This window comes from Barbus barbus, assembly GCF_936440315.1.
Source record: "Barbus barbus genome assembly, chromosome: 13".
In the NCBI taxonomy this organism is placed as follows: domain Eukaryota; kingdom Metazoa; phylum Chordata; class Actinopteri; order Cypriniformes; family Cyprinidae; genus Barbus; species Barbus barbus.
The window spans coordinates 26,566,249-26,587,430 of NC_136741.1; the positions used below are offsets into that span (position 1 = coordinate 26,566,249).

The following is a 21,182-nucleotide window of genomic DNA, read 5'->3' on the forward strand; positions in this document are numbered from 1 at the left end:
GCAGTATGACTACTAATAAAGAACTGACAGGAACACAGCAACTGAAGTAAAATTACCATTTTTTAAAATTAAATTATTTAAATATAAATGATGAAACGCTTAAACTTAAAAAATTGAAAAATATTGATTTGGCAGCTATCTGAAAAATACATTTAAGTTGAAATACTAAAATGACTCAAACTAAAACTGAAATAAAAATAAAATTAAAGATAAATAGGAAAATAAAATAAAAAATGAGCAATAAACAACAAGCAAATTCCTAAAATTTAAAGTAAAAAAATTAATAAAAGCAGAAATTTTAAATAAAGCTAACTCAAAATATGAATAAATACTGTAATAGTATATAAATAATACTAAAATAACACTGGGCCAAAGTCCCAAGATACATATTTCAAGTTTAAAAAAAGAAAGAAAAAAAATGTAATGACCCACAGTCTCTGTCAACATGGGTGGGAATTTTTAGAATGCAATTATTCACATTTTGGTTGACAAAAACACACAAATTAAAGTCTGTCCACTGACCTGGGATGCCATTTGGGAGCTGTGGCCGTTCCTCATCCTCTTCTTCCTCAGGGACCACACTGTCCTTGCGGTCCATCTTGCTGACGGAGGTTGTTCGCTTTCGTTGGACTTCGGTGCCATAATCCTCCTCAAACAAAACCTGGTCGACCAGGTCAGGCTGAACCAAATTGGGCTCCGCAGGAGGTTTGGGAGTGCCATAGAAGTTACCTGAGAAAAATGAAGAGTGCCTTGTTTAAAGACAAAAAACGCTTTTGATTTGTGATACCTTTGAATAAATCATAAAAGTAGTGCTTCAACATTTTTGCTACATTAGCTTTGATTTAACAATTCACAAACCTCTACAGTTTGATGAAACAGCTGATTCTGGAACATTGAGACAGGAGCTGGCTGCAAATTTATCTCTTTATCGCTACCTTCGCTTTCTTCATCAGTCTCAGCTTTCTCAAAAACGGAGATCTAGGTGCCGACTATCCAATATGCAGTGTGAAATGTTATACTCTTTCCATTCGGTGGTGCCTTGAAAGTAATTACACTCACCACTGGATTCAGTAATGAAACCTTTCCCACTATCTTCTCATGCAAAAATCAGTTCATTAATATGCATCAGAAACAATGGTACAGCCAATCAGTGGAGCAGCATAATGTATTCAAATGAATTTCTAATTTGGTGGTACATGTCAATGTGTGTGTGTGTGTTTGTATGGGTTGAAGGGTTATGTTTCATTATTCCCCTTAAAGACGACTAAAGAAATCACTTTCAGTATGATTAGATTCAACCAATGGAAAGACGTTTTTTCAAATCAACCGTTCAACCTTCACCAATTATAAACAGATTAATTTAAATGATCCAAATTTGTTGTTTTTTTTGTTCGCTCCCTTCATCCTGAAAATAAATATGCTGCCCCTAGACATCATTAATGTCTGTGCATGAAAAAAACAGCTTTTTAAAGGTCACATATTCATCTTTTGCCAATGTAAAATATAATCCTTGTAATCAGTCGAAAGATTAATCCTCTCCTTTTTAGATTGTAAATTCTAAAGTGTTTAATTAGCAAACAGAAACCGAAACCGTGTGGGAATAGGCTTTTTCACAAGCAATTATCTACTGTCGACAACTTCGCTCACCTCTCATGAATATGCAGTGATGAATATTCACTCCATCCCTCTCTGTCTCTCTTCATTATACAAATGAGATCTCCTGCTATCATTTTGTGCTGCTACCATAACATTTGTAACACATTTTGTGCATCATCACGCAAAAACACCATGTTTCCAAAACTATAGTCTCACTGAGAAAGACGTTTGAACATCGGCATAAATTCCAGTCCAGTTTGCAGCTTATTCTACCCAACAACATTTAACCCAACTAACCACAGTTTGACCTTGTTGATATGACATAAAGAGGCAAATAAACCTACAAAGCAGCACAACTGTTTTCAACGGATGAAAATGAAAAATGTTTCTTGTGCAACAAGTCTGCATATTAGAATGATTGCTGAAGGATCATGTAACACTAAATACTGGAGTAATGATGCTGAAAATTCAGCTTTGCCATCACAGGAATAAACTGCATTTTCAAATGAAGCCTATTCAAATAGAGAAGAGTTTTTTTTATCACATTTGACAATATTACTGTTCTACTGTATTTTTGATCAAATAAATGCAGCCTTGGTGAGCACAGGAGACTTTCCATACTAGAAGAGTTGCAACATAATGTAATGTTACTTGATGTCAGACTTACAACTTCGAAAACTATTTATTTTAGTGTACTGAACAACTTCTCCAGCAATGAGATGAAGACTTCTTCAATCACAGATAAACACACACTTTATTATATACAACATGGTTTGTAATAAATGCTAGGTAAGTGCTTGGCTAATTAGAGTTGTTGCATGACGCTGTAATCACCACATATGCACTCAGCTAACCATGATTGAATCAGAAGGTATGCTCTACACTCAGTATCAGAGCAGATTTACAGTGTTATCTGTCGCCAGTAATCTGTAGAGAGCCGTATAATCCCACCACGAGGGAAATGTTGTCCCAGCGTTCTCTTAACGTTGTCAAAAATATTTCGGTGCACATAAAGCGCAGCTAAAACATTAAATTAGATCAAATGATGGAATGTGGAGAGATTGCAGAGATTTATGGGCTTTACACAAGATAAGAGGTCCAAAATGGCACCCACTATTCAGCAAATTCACTTACAAAAATGTGTATTTGGGGGAATTTCTGTTTTGTGGGTTTGGTCCCCCTCGGCTAGGGTGGGCGATATGGCAAAAATATCAAAAAACATTTTTAGAAATATCACGATTCATGATTTTATCACGATTCTTTGTCATGTTGGTTTTTCTATCTTGCTATTTGATTGAGCATTACAGCCAAATTAATTTCCCTATTATAAAGACAAAGCCTTTCAAGGTAACAAAATATAAAAAATAATGGTGGATATTTAGGCCAAAGCGGGTGAAGATAAAAACTGTCGACATTATTTTATCTTCGTTATTAAAAAATGAGAGCAAAGATACACATTATAAATAAAAAATTATATAAAAATAAAATAAACCGTGTTTTATTTTCAGGTAGGCTACAATAGGTGTATTTAGCAGGAGCATTCAAGAAACTGTATGAACAAATATAAAAATAAAACACTAGATAGACTGATTCCTATTAAAGCAACTGTATTAAAGTTTTTCAGTCAAGAGTAGCGAGTGATTTTTCTCTTTGTGTTTGGTGTTTTATTAACATTAAAGGAATAATTCACCCCAAAAATTGTGTTTTATATATATACCTTCATTTACTCACTCAAAAGTTGTTTTAAACGTGAATGAGTTTCCTTTTTCTGCAAAACATAAATGCTATTTTGAAGAATGTGGAAAACCTAACAGTTGCTGGTCCACAGTGACTTTTTTTTTCTCCTACTGTTAAAGTCAAGGTGGACCAGCAACTGTTTGGTTACCCAGATTCTTCAAAATATCTTCTTTTGTGTTCAGCACAAGAAATAAATTAATACAGGTTTGGGACAACATGTGAGGGAAAAAATAATGACAGAAATTTAATTTTATGGTGAACTATCCCTTTAATTACAGTCGGCAGCATGTTTAGCCTACTGGCACGCATCCGTTTCTCTCAGGTGTTTACTTTCATTTTAGACATAACCAACTGAGTCTATACATAAACCTTGTGTGTTTTGACAGTATTAGCACTAAACATAACTTAGTTCATTAATCAGGCGCTGTTTGACGGGCTTTTTACTTAGCGCGCTTTGGGTGTATTTGCTCAGAAAAGGCACTCGTCAGAACAGCACACGAATGAAATGTTTAACCAGTAAGGCTTTAAAGCAGATGCAGATAATGTACTTTTGTGATTTTAAATAAGTGCAGTGTCCCGTGAGTGTAACTCTACCGCTGAGTTAACACTGAAGTGAATGTATGTGGCGTTGTACAGTATATTGATACGGCGGCGCCAGAACTGCAGCTGATAGAATGTACGCTGTTGCACGATACTACGCTATCTCTTCAAAAGCAGATATGAGTTGATGGAGACATTTTTATCGTCCACGATCAAAAATCTTCATATCGCACACCCCTACCCTCGGCAGAAATCGCAGACCTGGGTTACCGGACCAAAAGGGCACTTTAGCGTCGGACCTCAGAGGGGCATGTTTATTTTTTATTTTAATTTGGTATTTTCTTATTCTTATTCTTATTTTAAATGTGTCTAGATTTTTCCCCCATCTATAACTTATGTCACAATTCAAACAACTTAACAGCCCTATAGACTTTTCATTATCCTACATAATAAATACTGTATCTTTATTATGTATTTACTATTTACAGAATCAAAGATTATCTTTCTTTAACCTGTCATTCAGTGAGAATTATTTCAAGTGAGCACAGGACTTCTATCCATTCACTGGACTAGTCTAAAAATGATGTTGATATGTGACTCAACAGGTAGTAAGTACAGTGAATTGTGCCACAGTCTATTCATGTTTACAGATCGCCCCCATTGAGATTCTTTATGTCTGTGTGCTTTCAACGAGCGCTAAATCTTTATTGATCAGGATCAACTCTTAATTCAACCAAGCTTGCTTAGACAGGATTACATTAAAAGCTGCCTTGAGGGTTGTAAATGTATCCACACTACTGGAATGGGGGAATCAGAAATGCCTAGCATCTGTTTGCTATTGCTCAAGCATGACCACACAGATACATTAAATGTTGTAAATCATATAATGCTGTATCAAGGATAAAAATGTAATATCGTTGTAGTAAATATTTAGTTAAACCGGATTGTGCCTTCCCGATGGTGAACTATTCCTTTAAGGAACAGTTTGCTGGGATTTGTGTACGTCTGTGTGTTAGCATGCACGCGTGTATGTCCTATGATCAGAACGTCTCCCTCTTTGCGAGCAGAGCACATATGGGCATTTCCTACTTGCATGGCTCCCTGTCCCAGCAGGCTTTGCCTGGCATGAATCCGGTCCCATTGTCGACATGGGGCCACAGAGAATGCACTCGCCTGGCACGCTATCTGTCTCTCAGGACAGAGACATCCAAACCCACCAGACTTCAGAGGGGAGGATAAACACACAAAGCTTTTTTGTGCTTCATTAATGAATTCATTAATAATCTGGAAAAAAAAATTATATATAGCATTCGAAAGAGTCTCTTGTGCTCACCAAGGCTGCATTTATTTGATCAAAAATACAGTAAAAAGGGTAATATTGTCAAATATTATTACAATTTTAAAAACTGCATTCTATTTGAATATATTTTAAAATATTATTTATTCCTGTGATGCAAAGCTGAACTTTCAGCATCATTACTCCAGTCTTCAGTGTCAAATGATCCTTCAGAAATCATGCTAATATGCTGATTTGCTGCTCAAGAAACATTTATCATTATTAGCAATGTTGAAAACAGTTGGGCTGCTTAATATTCAAGTAGAAAGAGTGATACTTTCTTTTCAAGGATGCTTTGATGAACAGAAAGATCAAAAGAACAGAATTTATTTGAAATATAAATAATTCTAAATGTATTCACTGTCACTTAAGATCAATTGAATGCCTCCTTGCTAAATAAAAGAATATTTTTTTTCTACTGACCTCAAACTTCAAAAGTCAGTACATGCGCATAAGTGTGTGTGTGTGTGTGTGTGTGTGTGTGTGTGTGCGCGTACACACATTTTGTAAATAATTTATGTTTACATATGTTTACACATTTACACATCATGAACAATTTATATATTATAAAAAATGAACAAATGGTTAGTAAAAAAACAACTACACACCTTTGTACCTTATTTACCCATAAAAGATGCATATTAGAACCTTAACGTTACACATTTGAACCTCAAGTGTACATATAAGTACCTACTGTAAACAGTACAGCTTTTGTACCTTTTTCTGAGAGTTTACATACAGTATACAAACACACAGACACACAAAATAAACTACTGTCTAATTATAGTATCTTAGCATGAAAAGGAGCTAGGTATTGCTTTTTAGCACCTTTCATAGAACGTTTGTTGAGAAAAAAAAATATTTTGCAGAAAAATATTTGCAGAAAGACTGTCATTTTTTGTCTTCCTTATGTGTCCTTTCTCAGCGGTTTACCTCAAGCTCTGCAAAGCATGTTTGCATGGTGTAAACCTGTGTTCACTGCCTGTGAGATTTGGAGGCTAAATCCATAGTTCATTTATGAGGCTGCACTGTCATGGAATTCTTTTTGGACAAGATAAATGCTTCGAGGTGCTGGTGACAGAGTTTACTTCAGTCAAGTAAACAACATGACTATCAGATCTTAACACTAGAGGTGCATTTCCAGAAATGTCAGTGTTTTACAGGCAGCATAAGAGTAGAGTTTAAGTTTTCGGTTAAACTTGGATTTCATGGTCTCAAAACGAAAAGCTTCATTGCATTCGATGTGAATTTCACCTGCCAGGTGAAAACCATAAATAGAAACAGCACGCCTCTTCTCGACAAGTCACATGATTTGAGATATCATTCATGTCTGTTTGTATAAAGAATATCAGTATAGAGACAGTGTTTCATACCATCATATGTTCCACTCTCCAGCAGCAACCCACTCTCTTCGAGGATGCGAAAATCCCCCACACTGATGAAATTATAGTCCACTCCTGGAACCTCCCCATCTCTGGGCAGCCGGGTGGTACCTTCCAGTAAAACAAATACAATTAGAGACAGTGAGAATATCCTACACCCACAATCCCCTTCACTGCAAACTTTGTGTCTGTCTAAACACAGCCTCAGATTGAGCAAAATTTAAATTGGATTCCCAGGCTGCATTTCAGCATTTCCTTTTAAAACAAGTGCACTCCATTCGAAACTGTAAATAGAACTGATCTCCCATAGATGAGATTTGGAAAGTTGGATTCTGAATCTGGAACTGAGAATCTGGATGGATTATATGGAAAGATAGCCAAAATAAGGGGGGGGGGGGGTTTTGGCCATTCGCGAGGCTTTAAAAGATAAAAAAGCACATGCTTTAACATAATTCCTGTGAAAATGGTTTGGAAACACACCACACAGAGAGATGTACTTATTAGTCAAACGGTGTAGAACAAGGACACATTACATCATATCATAGAGAAATCTTGTGTTATTTAGTGTTATTCAAGCATAGTGTAGTCACAGATTGCTCCATTCACAAGGGAGTCGGTAACACAGAGGTGGAAAGTGTGCACAGACTGCATAAAATGAGATTCAGTCTCTAAAGCATTCGCCACTTTTGAAAACTGCGTGTCTGCAGTGAAATATTCTTTAAAATATACCATATTTTCACCCTTTGGTTGCTCAGCCCTGTCAACATTCACTCATCCTAATGTTGTACCAAACATGTATGACTTTATTCAGCTGAACACAAAACGTCCCACGTTACGTATGTAACCATGGTTCCCCGAGGGAACGAGACGCTGCGTTGGAAAATGCTAGGGGAATGCCTTCAGCGATACCAAGCTCTGAATCATATGTGTAATCAGTCCAATCGATGGGTGAGACGTCACGGGTGGGTGACGTAACGACCAGGAAGCTTAAAAGCACATGAGGTGCAACCGGTATTAGCTTCTAGGAATGAAGTAAGCTCTAGTAGGGATGCCGGAAGTATGGCCCTGAGATGCAGCGTATTGTTCCCTCGGGGAACCATGGTTACATACGTAACCTGGGACGTACCCCTTCAGGAACTCGAGCTGCGTCAGAAAACGCTAGGGGAATGAGATGTCCACGCTGCCAGACTGACAAATCCATGCCTAGTGTGGAAAAGCACAGCTATGGCAAGAGAACAGAAGACCGCTGCGCCCTGGAACACTGGCAGGGTTGGCAGACCGATCTCCTGAGGGCACTGAGGAGAGACAGGCACCGTGCAATGCGGTGTACCCCGTTCTTCCACAGAGGGGCCTGCCCTCAAAAGTCCTGGGCCATGGGCATCAGGACTGCTTCTGAAGTCTCCTATTGAAAACGATGGTCCTCAGACCCACGTCATCTCCTAGGAAGACTTGATAGACTGATAGAACCAGAGTCTGCCCAGGAAGGACCCAATGAGACACGCCTGGCAGGGGCTTCCACACCGCCAGGTGACCTACTAAGGGAACCAGTCTCTCGAGACTGGTCTCTGGTGTACTTAGAGCAGCTAGCTCAGTGCCCTGAAGCAGAGGACCGGCAGGAGACAGCCGATCTAGCTGCTCTAGAGATCCCCGAAGGAGTGGCGAGCCTCTCAGCTCTGCTACCTTTCCGGGCGGAAGAGACTGAGAAAAGCACTCGATGGAGACTGCTGCGCTCTGGAAAACTGGCAGGGTCGGCAGACCGATCTCCTGAGGGCACTGAGGAGAGACGGGCAACGTGTGATGCGGTGTACACAGCTCTTCCCCAGAATTCTGGGGAGTACGAGAAGTGACGTTCCCTGAATGAGGAGCTGGAACACGACTGGAGCTGCTCCCGCCCAGCAGCCCCTGCTGACCACCTCAACCTCGGAGGAAGAGAGGTAAACATCATGCTCTCACTTGAGAAATTATCCCAAGAGGCTCCTGTATATCATATATATATATATATATATATATATATATATATATATATATATATATATATATATATATATATATATATATATATATATATACACATATACACTGAACAAAATTATAAACGCAACACCTTTGTTTTTGCCCCAATTTTTCATGAGCTGAACTCAAAGATCTAAGACTTTTTCTATGTACACAAAAGGCCTATTTCTCTCAAATATTGTTCACTAATCTGTCTAAATCTGTGTTAGTGAGCACTTCTCCGAGATAATCCATTCACCTCATAGGTGTGGCATATCAAGATGCTGATTAGACAGCATGATTATTGCACAGGTGTGCCTTGGGCTGGCCACAATAAAAGGCCACTCTAAAATGTGCAGTTTTACTGTATTGGAGGAGTGCAGGGGGGTCAGAAAACCAGTCAGTATCTTGTGTGACCACCATTTGCCTCACGCAGTGCAACACATCTGATCAGCTTGTTGATTGTTGCCTGTGGAATGTTGCTCCACGTCTCTTCAATGGCTGTGCGAAGTTGCTGGATATTGGCAGGAATTGGAACACGCTGATCCAGAGCATCCCAAACATGCTCAATGGGTGACATGTCCAGTGAGTATGCTGGCCATGCAAGAACTGGGATGTTTTCAGCTTCCAGGAATTGTGTACAGATCCTTGCAACATAGGGCCGTGCATTATCATGCTGCAACATGAGGTGATGGTCGTGGATGGATGGCACAACAATGGGCCTCAGGATCTCATCACAGTATCTCTGTGCATTCAAAATGCCATCAATAAAATGCACCTGTGTTCGTTGTCCATAACATACACCTGCCCATACCATAACCCCACCGCCACCATGGGCCACTCAATCCACAACGTTGACATCAGCAAACCGCTCACCCACACGACACCATACACGCTGTCTGCCATCTGCTCTGTGCAGTGAAAACCGGGATTCATCCGTGAAGAGAACACCTCTCCAAAGTGCCAGACGCCATCGAATGTGAGCATTTGCTCACTCAAGTCGGTTACGATGACTAACTGCAGTTCTGGTGGACATTCCTGCAGTCAGCATGCCAATTGCAAGCTCCCTCAAAACTTGTAACATCTGTGGCATTGTGCTGTGTGATAAAACTGCACATTTTAGAGTGGTCTTTTATTGTGGCCAGCCTAAGGCACACCTGTGCAATAATCATGCTGTCTAATCAGCATCTTGATATGCCACACCTGTGAGCTGGATGGTTTATCTTGGCAAAGGAGAAGTGCTCACTAACACCGATTTAGACAGAATTGTGAACAATATTTGAGAGAAATAGGCCTTGTGTGTACTAAGAAAAAGTCTTAGATTGTTGAGTTCAGCTCATGAAAAATGGGGGCAAAAACAAAAGTGTTGCATTTATAATTTTGTTCAGTGTATATATACAGTGGTGTGAAAAAGTGTTGGCCCCCTTCCTGATTTTTTTGCATGTTTGTCACACTTTAATGTTTCAGATCATCAAACAAATTTAAATATTAATCAAAGATAACACAAGTAAAAACAACATGCAGTTTTTAAATGAAGGGGTTTTTTTTATGAAGGGAAAACAAAATCCAAACCCACATGGCCCTGTGTGAAAAAGTGTTTGCCCCCCCCCCCCCCCCCCCCCCCCGTTAAAACATAATAAGAAATTCAGGAACAAATGAGAAAGAAAGTAACTGAGATCTATCAGTCTGGAAAAGGTTATAAAGCCATTTCTAAAGCTTTGGGACTCCAGCGAACCACAGTGAGAGCCATTATCCACAAATGGCGAAAACATGGAACAGTGGTGAACCTTCCTTCCCAGGAGTGTTACTCCAAAAGCGCAGCGACGACTCATCCAAGAGGTCACAAAAGACCCCAAAACAACATCTAAAGAACTGCAGGCCTCACTTGCCTCAGTTAAGGTCAGTGTCCATGACTCCACCATAAGAAAGAGACTGGGCAAAAATGGCCTGCATGGCAGAGTTCCAAGACAAAAACCGCTGCTGAGCAAAAAGAACATAAAGGCTCATCTCAGTTTTGCCAGAAAACATCTTGATGATCCCCAAGACTTTTGGGAAAATACTCTGTGGACTGACGAGACAAAAGTTGAACTTTCTGGAAGGTGTGTGTCCCATTACATCTGGCGTAAAAGTAACACAGCATTTCAGAAAAAGAACATCATACCAGCAGTCAAATATGGTGGTGGTAGTGTGATGGTCTGGGGCTGTTTTGCTGCTTCAGGACCTGGAAGACTTGCTGTGATAAATGGAACCATGAATTCAGCTGTCTACCAAAAAATCCTGAAGGACAATATCTGGCCATCTGTTCGTGACCTCAAGCTGAAGCGAACTTGGGTTCTGCAGCAGGACAATGATCCAAAGCACACCAGCAAATCCACCTCTGAATGGCTGAAGAAAAACAAAATGAAGACTTTGGAGTGGCCTAGTCAAAGTCCTGAACTTAATCCTATTCAGATGCTGTGGCATGACCTTAAAAAGGTGGTTCATGCTCGAAAACCCTCCAATGTGGCTAAATTACAACAATTCTGCCAAGATGAGTGGGCCAAAATTCCTCCACAGCGCTGTAACAGACTCATTGCAAGTTATCGCAAATGCTTGATTGCAGTTGTTGCTGCTAAGGGTGGCCAAACCAGTTATTAGGTTTAGGGGGCAAGCACTTTTTCACACAGGGCCATGTGGGTTTGGAATTTGTTTTCATAATAAACAATTTCATTCAAAAACTGCATGTAGTGTTTACTTTTGTTATCTTTGATTAATATTAAAATTTGTTTGATGATCTGAAACATTAAAGTGTGACAAACATGCAAAAAAATAATAAATCAGGAATGGGGCCCACACTTTCACACCACTCTATATATATATATATATATATATATATATATATATATATATATAACTTCTCATAGTCAGATGAAATACATCAAATTCCTCAAAGTTAAATACAGCCAAACAACCAGACAAGTAAACATGGTCTGATGTGAAAATATTCATATAAAGAACTAAGAATGACCGTATTGCACGCGTTGCCTCAGCAACATGCGAGCCACTCAGATATAAAACAATATCAATCTCCTCAGAGAAAGATAGCTGCAGCAGCACGCTCTCACTCAAAGTGGGAAGAACCGCAGCGTGGGCTTCCGAACCCAGAGAGAACGCTAGATCTGTGGAATGCAGGTGGAGATAGGGCGAGTCCGTCTCCAACCTGTCCGCCAGATCCATGTGCGATCCCCACAATCTCAATCGCCGCCGTGCCTCAGCAGCAGCGGGACCGGAACCGCGAGATCACATGCACGGACACACTCATCGGAGCGTGCCCAGCGGGAGCGGAACGTATTGCAGCGGGGTAAAGCACAATCAGCCCCTCTCCCTCCTGTTCTCGAGAGCTGACTGCGCGAGCTCCGCTCCCCAGACATGTTGCTCATAATGATATTCGTTCACAATATGCTTGTGCAAACAATATGCTTGTACAACTGTTCTTTACGAAAGCTCATCGACGTCTTCCACGTCCACTTCCTCGGAGGAAGACAGGCGCAGCGTCGAGCCCTCGTTCCGAGGGAAAGAAACCGTGGGGTGGGCTTCCGATCCCAGAGAGCGGGTGCTGGATCTGATGGGAAAGGAAGAAGATAGGGGCTCGCCCGTCTTCAATCCCACCACCTGATCCATCTGGAACGCTGGTGAAGGCTCCCTCCTCAAAGAGAGCCTTCGGGGAACAAAGCGTACGCAGTGGAAGCCACACACAATGTGGGCAGTCAGCCCCCTCGAGAGTCGACTCTCCGTGCTTTGCTCCGAAGCAGCGTGGGCAGGGAGGAACACACAATCTGTAACGTGATCTACTTTTGCCCTTATATTTTGTCTTTGCCTAGGCTTTAGACATAATGGAGCTTTATATGTTGCTGGACTTGTAACTTGACAAACAACTGTAAATAAGACTCACAGAACATAGATCGTGACTGACACACACAGAGAGCTTTGGTGAATGACAGAAAGCTAACGCCGGTTGCACCTCACGTGCTTTTAAGCTTCCTGGTCGTTACGTCACCCGCCTGTGACATCTCACCCATCGATTGGACTGATTACACACATGATTCAGAGCATGGTATCGCTGAAGGCGTTCCCCTAGCGTTTGCAGACGCAGCTCGAGTTCCTGAATGAGAAGCAGATATTTTGCAGAATGTTCAAGCTGTTCTAAAAGCATATCGTGATCTGGGACTGACTAAAACTTCAAAAAGGGTATAAAAGGGTATAGTTTTTCATGAACATCAAAAAGTAATTTTTCATTATTACAGGGGAATTATTCATAATTCTTTTAAACTTCAAATAATTCAGAAATAAAACAAAACATTTTAATCAAAAAGTTTATTTTTAGACTGTTCGACAGCTGGGAAATAAAAGCTGATGTCTACATTTATTGCCAGCAATAAAATGCACAGCTAAACAGCTTCTGCTGGCTGTATTTCAAGTTGTTTAAATGGGTCACTTTCTCTCAAGTCTACTCATAATATCAGTCAAACTTTCTTTTTTTACATCCTTGTCTTTGACCTTTACAAATGACTAAAATATAAAACCAATAAAAATTAACTGATTAAATGTGCATGTGAATGCCAAGTTAGTCGCTTTGGACAAAAGAATCTTCTAAATGCATGCTAAAAAAGTATCTTTGTTGTGTTCAGCAGAAGAAAAACAGTCATATGGATTTGAACATGATGACAGTATTTCCATTTTGGGATGAACTATTAATGGATGTCTGCTTTTTCACCTCTAAACCAAGATAAAAATGCAAATTCTGTGTGTTTAAGCCTGCGTGAGTGTGTTTGCTCAAAAAATATCAAATATAAACTGTACACGTTTGGACCTAATTTCAGAGGTGGGTTGTTTAGCAGCAAAATCCTCAAAAGACATCCGAGGGTGGCATTTCTTGCGAATAAAAGGCCAAAAATAAAAGATGACATTTCTCGGCTCTGTTCGTGTGTGTGCTAGGAAATGCCACCAGGCTCTACTGTCATTTGAAGGACATTTACATTAGACCCAGCAAACTGAAATGCCAGAGTCAAGTGTCTGCGGAGACTTGACTCTAACTTAAGAGCAAATAATATTAAAAACTTTACATTTTCCTGGGAGAGCAACTGTTTAAATGCCACAAGAAGAGGGAACCGGAACAAGGGCACTGGTTACAGATATGTGAATATCCACTGGCAAGGTTAAAATGGGTTAACTTGTTCCAGATCCATAAAATAAGGATAAAGAATGGAGGAGAATGAAAGAAGAGATGCTCCTTTTCCAGCCACATTATTTTCCTTGTCCATGTGAAAGAAAACTATTTGCAAATATCAAATGTAAATTGAGTTAATTGTTTTGAGTTTTATTTTAATAAAATAATTAGTGCTGTCAAATGATTAATCGCATCCAAAATAAAGGTTTTTGTGTAAATAATATATGTGTTTACTGTGCATATTTATTATGTATATATAAATACAAACACGTGCATGTATATATTTAAGAAAAATGTAATGTTTATATATTAAATATATTTATATATAATATAAAATATAAGAATATGAATATATAAATCTATATACATGTTCAAAATATATACTGTTTGTGTGTGTATTTATACATAATAAATATACACAGTAAACATACATATATTATGTAAACAAAAACTTTTATTTTGGATGCGAATAATCGCAATTAATTATTTGACAGCACTAAAAATAATACAATAATATTTTTACATATTTTGAGACTCATGAAACTGATCAAAACTGACAGAAAAGACATTTATAAATGTTACAAAGGATTTCTCTCTCAAATAAATGTTGTTCTTTTGAACTTTCTAATCAATCAAACAATTTTTAAAAAATCCACATTAAAATATTAAGCAACATCCATTTTTAACATTGATAATAATAAGAATTTTTTTAAAGCAGTAAATCGCCATATCAGAATGATTTCTGAAAATTCAGTTTTGCCATCACGGGAATAAATTATATTTTAAAATATATTACAGAAAATCCATTTTCAATATTACTGTTTTACTATATTTTAAATCAAATAAATGTAGCCTCAGTGAGCATAAAAGATTCTTTTTTTAAAATGTTTAAAAAATCTTAGCAATTTTTAACTTTTCAAATGAAGTTAAAAAATAAAAACCTTATAGTATACATTTAATATGTAAAACTTTATAATATTACATTTAAATCTAAGCCAAAATATTAGAAATCGCAAGTGAACGATCAGAGTACATTTGTCTTAAATACTCATTGTTCTACGAACGCCTCTATCACAGTATGTTAAACTATCCCAGACTTTCTTTCGCAAAATGCAACACCTCTTCCGCAAACGCTTTAATTTTTTGCGACAAACCGTCTCAGTAGAAACTAATGCATTCACAGCTCTCTGACGCAGCGTAAACTGCACCCAAAAGACTTGTAAACAAAGACTGTGATGCAGCAGGTTGTGAGCAGGTTACGTAATAACAGCCAGTTACATCTTAGTCGGCCTCTGAAGTCAGTTTAATCACAGGCCGGTGCTACATGAGGTCCGCCGATCCCCCGGGCGAGCACCTGCATCCGGCTGCATTCTGGTGGAGAAGGGATATGAGTGGCACCTTAGGCTGCTCTTTATTCCTCTCCTCTCCTTTTGTTAATAGCTCCATAAAGCAGCTTTGTGCTTGCAAACACCGGAGGCTCTCTCTTCTTCCAATTCTTTTTCCTATACCCTGCCGTTTCAGGCTCTTCTCATAACTTACTGAATAAGGTAAAGAGAAAAAAAGGGAGTAACTAGGCCAAGAACAGAGTAACCTAAGGACAATAGAAGAGGATGCTTAAATTGGCATCCAGTGGAAATTCTGTGTCATTTTATTTTAATTTGGATTGGCTCAAGCCTGCTAATTTTCCATAAACATCAAAGAGTAATTCTTCATTTTTGGGGGGGGAATTATTCATAATTAATTCTTCTTTTAAACTTCAACAAATTCAGAAATAAAACAGAAATGTGTTAATCAAAAAGTTTATTTTTAGACTGTTCGACAGCTGGGAAATAAAAGCTTATGTCTAACATTTATTGCCAGCGATAAAATGCACAGCTAAACAGCCTCCGCTGGCTGTATTTCAAGTTTGGGTCACTTTCTCTCAAGTCCACTTTATAATATCAATCTTTCTTTTTTATAACCTTTTTTATCATTTATAATTTTTATAACCTTATCTTTCACCTTTACAAATGACAGGTCATTTTTTTGTCGCTGTACCTTTAAGAAGTCTACATAAACGCCCACTGCTCCGGGTGTATGTTCACGGTGTGTGTGTGTTCACTGCTGTGTGTGTGCACTTTGGATGGGTTAAATGCAGAGCACGAATTCCGAGTATGGGTCACCATACTTGGCTGTATGTCACGTCACTTTCACTAAACACCCTCTGCACACGTGACACAAGTAACGGCACTTTGCTGCACTTTTACTCGAGAGCTGCATGTTTGCTGTCAAGTCTAACACAGTTTGCACCGCCCCAGGCTGCCTTCAATAACAGCCTCTTTGCAATAGTATTTGATTTTGACAGGTTCACAAAACAATTGGCGCTGAAATGCACCGTGCAAACTGGTGATGAGCGTGATGATCATGGATTGTTAAAAATAAATTTTAGCTGCTCATTCCTAACGCTGAAATACTTCAGAAGGATATTCAGAGTGACAGGAGCTACAAAGAGCAAGAAACAGTATGGCGGACTTCTATTGTTTTGCAAAAAACATTGCAGAATATTAATTTAGGAAAACAGTTACTATACATTCCAAAGCATAAGCTATATCTCATTATATACTGTATTTTCTAGCATAATACTACTATTCAAATGTTTGCAGTCAGTAAGACTTCAGGAAAGACGCATTAAATTGATCAAAAGTGACATTTTTAATAAACACTGTTCTTTTGAAGTTTCTATTCATCAAAGAATTCTCAAAAAATGCATCACGGTTTTCACAAAAATATGAAGCAGCACAACTGTTTTCAACATGGATAATAATAAGAAATGTTTCTTGAGCAGTAAGTCAGCATATTATAATGATTTCTGAAGGATCATGTGACACTGAAGACTGGAGTAATGATGCTAAAACTCAGCTTTGCAATCACAGGAATAAATTACTTTTTAAAAATATATTCAAATAAAAAAAAAAGTTACATTGTAATAATATTTCACAGTGTTTTGTTCTATCATAATCGATTATCAAATGTTTAATTTTTCATTCAGGAGAAACCCCCCTGCACTCCCCCCACTCACCATCATGAACAGCACTGTAACAACAGTGGAGTCATTCAGATTCCTGGGCACCACAATTTCTCAGGACCTGAAGTGGAACAATCACATTGACTCTATTGTGAAAAAGGCCCAGCAGAGGTTGTACTTCCTTCGCCAGCTGAGGAAGTTCAATCTGCCACAGGAGCTGCTGAAACAGTTCTACTCCGCCATCATTGAATCCATCCTCTGCACTTCAATAACTGTCTGGTTCAGCTCAGCTACCAAATCTGACCTCAGAAGACTACGGAGGGTAGTCCGGACTGCTGAGCGAATCATTGGTACAACCCTCCCCAGTCTCCAAGAACTGTACTTATCCAGAGTGAGCAAAAGGGCTGGTAAAATCACTCTGGACCCCTCACATCCAGCACACTCCCTCTTTGAACTGTTACCGTCTGGTCGACGCTACAGAGCTCTGAGCACCAGAACGACCAGACACAGAAACAGTTTCTTCCTGTCCTGTTGCTGTCTTTCTGTTGCACTGTAGAGCTTCTGTCACTAAAACAAATTCCTCGTATGTGTAAACATACCTGGCCAATAAAGCTCATTCTGATTATGATTTTTCAGGGGGTTTCTTTTAGATTTTCAGGTTAATTTTGGTTTTGCCACAACTTGCATTAAAATGAATTTGTATAACAATTAAATCTTTCAGGTTTGGTGCATTCTATAACAAGTTACAATTGCTTAGGAGGGTATGTTTTTCCTAAAACACAGACTGAAATGATTTTATGAAACAAGTAAACAGATTATGCTGCAGGTAGCATGCAAGAAAGACGCAGATTTATTTTGCGGTAAAATGCCACGTACTAACGTTTTGTAGTAAATTTGCCCCACAGAGTGTTTCATGACACATTTGTCACTGTCACTTATCAAATTAGACTAAATAGGGAATAACGAACTAGCTGAATGAGAAACTAATGAGCAGTGCGCTATTGCTTGGAGAAGATACATGCTCTCAGAAAGCCACTCCACAACTCTCAAAGAGAAACAGTATCTCATGCGGCGCATCACAAAGGAGAGCTGGCGGTGTGCTGCAGAGGGCCAGACCAACACGAGAGATTTTGCCTGAGGAGAGGCTCTGTCTCCTCAGTTACACCAACAGACACACCAGTGTGAGAAATGGCCAAAGAATTCACTCTGAACACCAAATGGAAAAAGACTGAGAGGTAAGATGAGATAACCAGACTGCCAGAAAAAGACAGAGAGGACATATGTGACCCTGGACCACAAAACCATTCTTAAGTCGCTGGGGTATATTTGTAGCAATAGCCAAAAATACATTATATAGGTCAAAATTATCGATTTTTCTTTTACGCCAAACATCATTAAGATATTAAGTAGAGATCATGTTCCATGAAGATATTTTGTAAACTTCTTACTGTAAATATATCAAAACTTCATTTTTGATTAGTAATATGCATGGCTAAGAACTTCATTTGGACAACTTTAAAGGTGATTTTCTCAATATTTTGATTTTTTTGCACCCTCAGATTCCGGATTTTCAAATAGTTGTATCTCAGCCAAATATATATAACAAACCATACATCAATGGAAAGCTTATTTATTCAAAAGGCTTAAAAAAAAAAAACATACTAAATGGTGTTTTTTTGAAAATCTAAAAATGCACAAAGTCTCCTGTGAGGGCTAAGTTTAGGTGTAGGGTTGGTGTAGGGCAATAGCACACAGTTTGTTCAGTATAAAAACCATTACGCCTATGGAGTGTCCCCATAAACCACAAACGTGTGTGTGTGTGTGTGTGTGTGTGTGTCTTACATGGAATGGTGCGCAGGTACAGGTTGTCTCGAATCACTTGCTGCAGTTTGTGGTCGATTGATCCTTTCTGGAACTGCAGACTAAGATAATGCCTCAAATCAGCGTTCAGCACTTTACCTGCAAAGAGAGAGAGAGAGGCAAACAGAAATTTAGAAAACCTTTCAAAGGTTATGGAAACAGAAGTAGGTAGTCGTGGCATTATAATGTAGACTAACTCCCAGAAGGGATACGTTATTGCTCTGAGGTTGCTCTTTCATAATATAATGAGACTTAATGGGTTCTTAGCCCATTTAAAGCATAAAACGTCTGAGAAAGAAAATCACATGATTGTGTCTAAAAATTAGACAATTGTTGACATATGGTAAGAGTATAGAGCTATACAATGAATATGAAAGGTATAGCTCTGTTCATTTGATCAAAAAGTTGATAAAACACATTGTTAAGCTCTTTTGTGAAACCTTAGGAGAAACAGAAGAAAAATTACAGGAAAGAAAAATCTAAGCATAAAACAAAACTTATGCATTATGTCAAATTATTGAATTCAAATAGAAGCAAAAGTTCAGTTTACTCTATGGCTAGGAAAAAAAATAAAGACATGCCATACGTGATACTGCTTTCCTGAGGGTACTTTCACTGTATGAAAATACTGTCTATTAGTGCCCAATTGTTTTTCATTTTCTAGGACTAGAGTGACATCTTACTCTGCACATATACACGCGCACACTCAGTGTGAGAGCCAGCTGCACAAAACAACACGGCGTTAGTCTCTTATAAGCTTTGCTAACTCAGAAAAGACTTCACAAACAAGCTGACACAGTGTCGAAAGCAACTGTGAAAAGTGAAACCTAATGAAAATCCTCCACACAGAACTTTTAAAAGCCTCACTTTCCCTCTTTCTGCCAAACTCCAAAGATGCAACTCTGGGAGAGTTCACAGAGAGTTGGGGGAAGTTGCTCTGCTGAAGAAGACGGAGGATGTTTGCTGATACAGACTGAGGGTGGATGAGAAAATGAAGGGAAACAGAGAGAGAGAGAGAGAAAAGAGTCCAACAACACAACTCGAGGGAGGAGAACAAATGCTATTAAAGGGGTCATATGAGATATCACATTTTCTTTGATCTTTATTTAATAGAAGAAAATAAAAAGTGGTAACACTTTATTTTCGATAGTCCACTTTAGACATTCTACTAACAGTAAGTAACTTTGCAACTACATGTCAACTAGCAGTCATTAGAGTATTAATAGACTGTCTGTTTAATATCTTCTAGCACTTTATTTTGATGGGTCCACAACAAACAACATACTGACTATAAGAAACTTTGCAAGTATATGTCAATTTATTCTACTAACCCTAAACCTACCCTACTGAGAGTTAGTAGACATGTAGTTGCAAATGAATGAGAATTAGTTGACATGTAGTTGACACGTAGTTACAAAGTTACTTATAGTTAGTAGAATGTCTAAAGTGGACTATCGAAATAAAGTGTAACCTAAAAAGTTTATCAAAATATGCTATAAATTTAAAAACCAACTCATTATATAATCATTGATAATGCCAGAACCCCCATTCACAAAACATATCCTTCTGAATGATCTCAATATTAAAAAAAGAAGTTCATTTTCATTTGTAAATTTAATTTAATAAAGATTTGTGATTTATTCTTAATGTCACAGATTATTTCAATCTGGATTTACCATTCATATGACACATTTCCATGCAGATTAGTTTATAAATCTTTGACAATAACGTTCAGTCTTTTTAATTATTGTCAGATTAGTGAACAGATTGCTCTTTTGAGTCTGATCTTTTTTAATGAACATATTTTTTGCATCACTTACAAAAATATAACATTTACCAACATAAAACACAAATAATTACAAAATAACACAAAACACTTACAAAAATATAACATTTAACAAAATAAAACACAAATAATTACAAAACAACACAAAACACTTACAAAAATAAAATAAAATTAAATACAAAATTAAAATTAAATATGCTTAATGTAGACTTGTTCATATGTGTTGATTCTTGTTTACTCTTGTTTATTCTTGGACTATGAATGAACAAACAAAAAAAAAGATAAAAATGTATAATATGACGCCTTTAAGAAGAAAGTGTGAACGTGTGCAAACAGACGCCACAAACCATTAAAGCCCTCGCCCATAACCTCCCGTCTTCACCCCTGTGCCTGCTGCCAGTCCTAATAAAGCATCATAATCTCCTCATAAACACAGCGTGACCCGTTATGTGTCATAACCTTTGGGCGGAAAAGCAGGTGTCCCCGTCAGTAGGATTAGGAAGCAGGATTTACCAGCCATGAAAAGCTGAAATATCACATCATTCTAATTTATTTTGACAGGGATAAAACAGGAATTATCAAAGTGTTGACATGAGAAGCAGATATCAGCAGCGTTTTAATGGCTTGATGACTTAACGTGACTGGGAGATGAATGCTGTTTTTACGCATGGACGTAGCAATGCTTCACCCTAGAATGCTATAGATACTGTTGCTTTAGGGAACGAAGAGAACACTATGCTATT

At 38.3% G+C, this 21,182-nt stretch overlaps 1 protein-coding gene across 1 annotated transcript in view; it reads right to left on the bottom strand.

Moving 5' to 3' along the window:
- Nucleotides 1–21,182, bottom strand: part of LOC306878758 (membrane-associated guanylate kinase, WW and PDZ domain-containing protein 3-like) — a gene marked incomplete at both ends in the record, with an annotated part of 124,572 nt that overhangs the window by 23,676 nt on the left and 79,714 nt on the right. Inside the window, 3 exons of the mRNA XM_079431275.1 lie at nucleotides 523–729; nucleotides 6,583–6,702; nucleotides 18,636–18,752. Of these exons, the coding sequence (XP_079287401.1) occupies nucleotides 523–729; nucleotides 6,583–6,702; nucleotides 18,636–18,752 (444 nt within the window). The remainder of the gene's footprint in view (nucleotides 1–522; nucleotides 730–6,582; nucleotides 6,703–18,635; nucleotides 18,753–21,182) is intronic.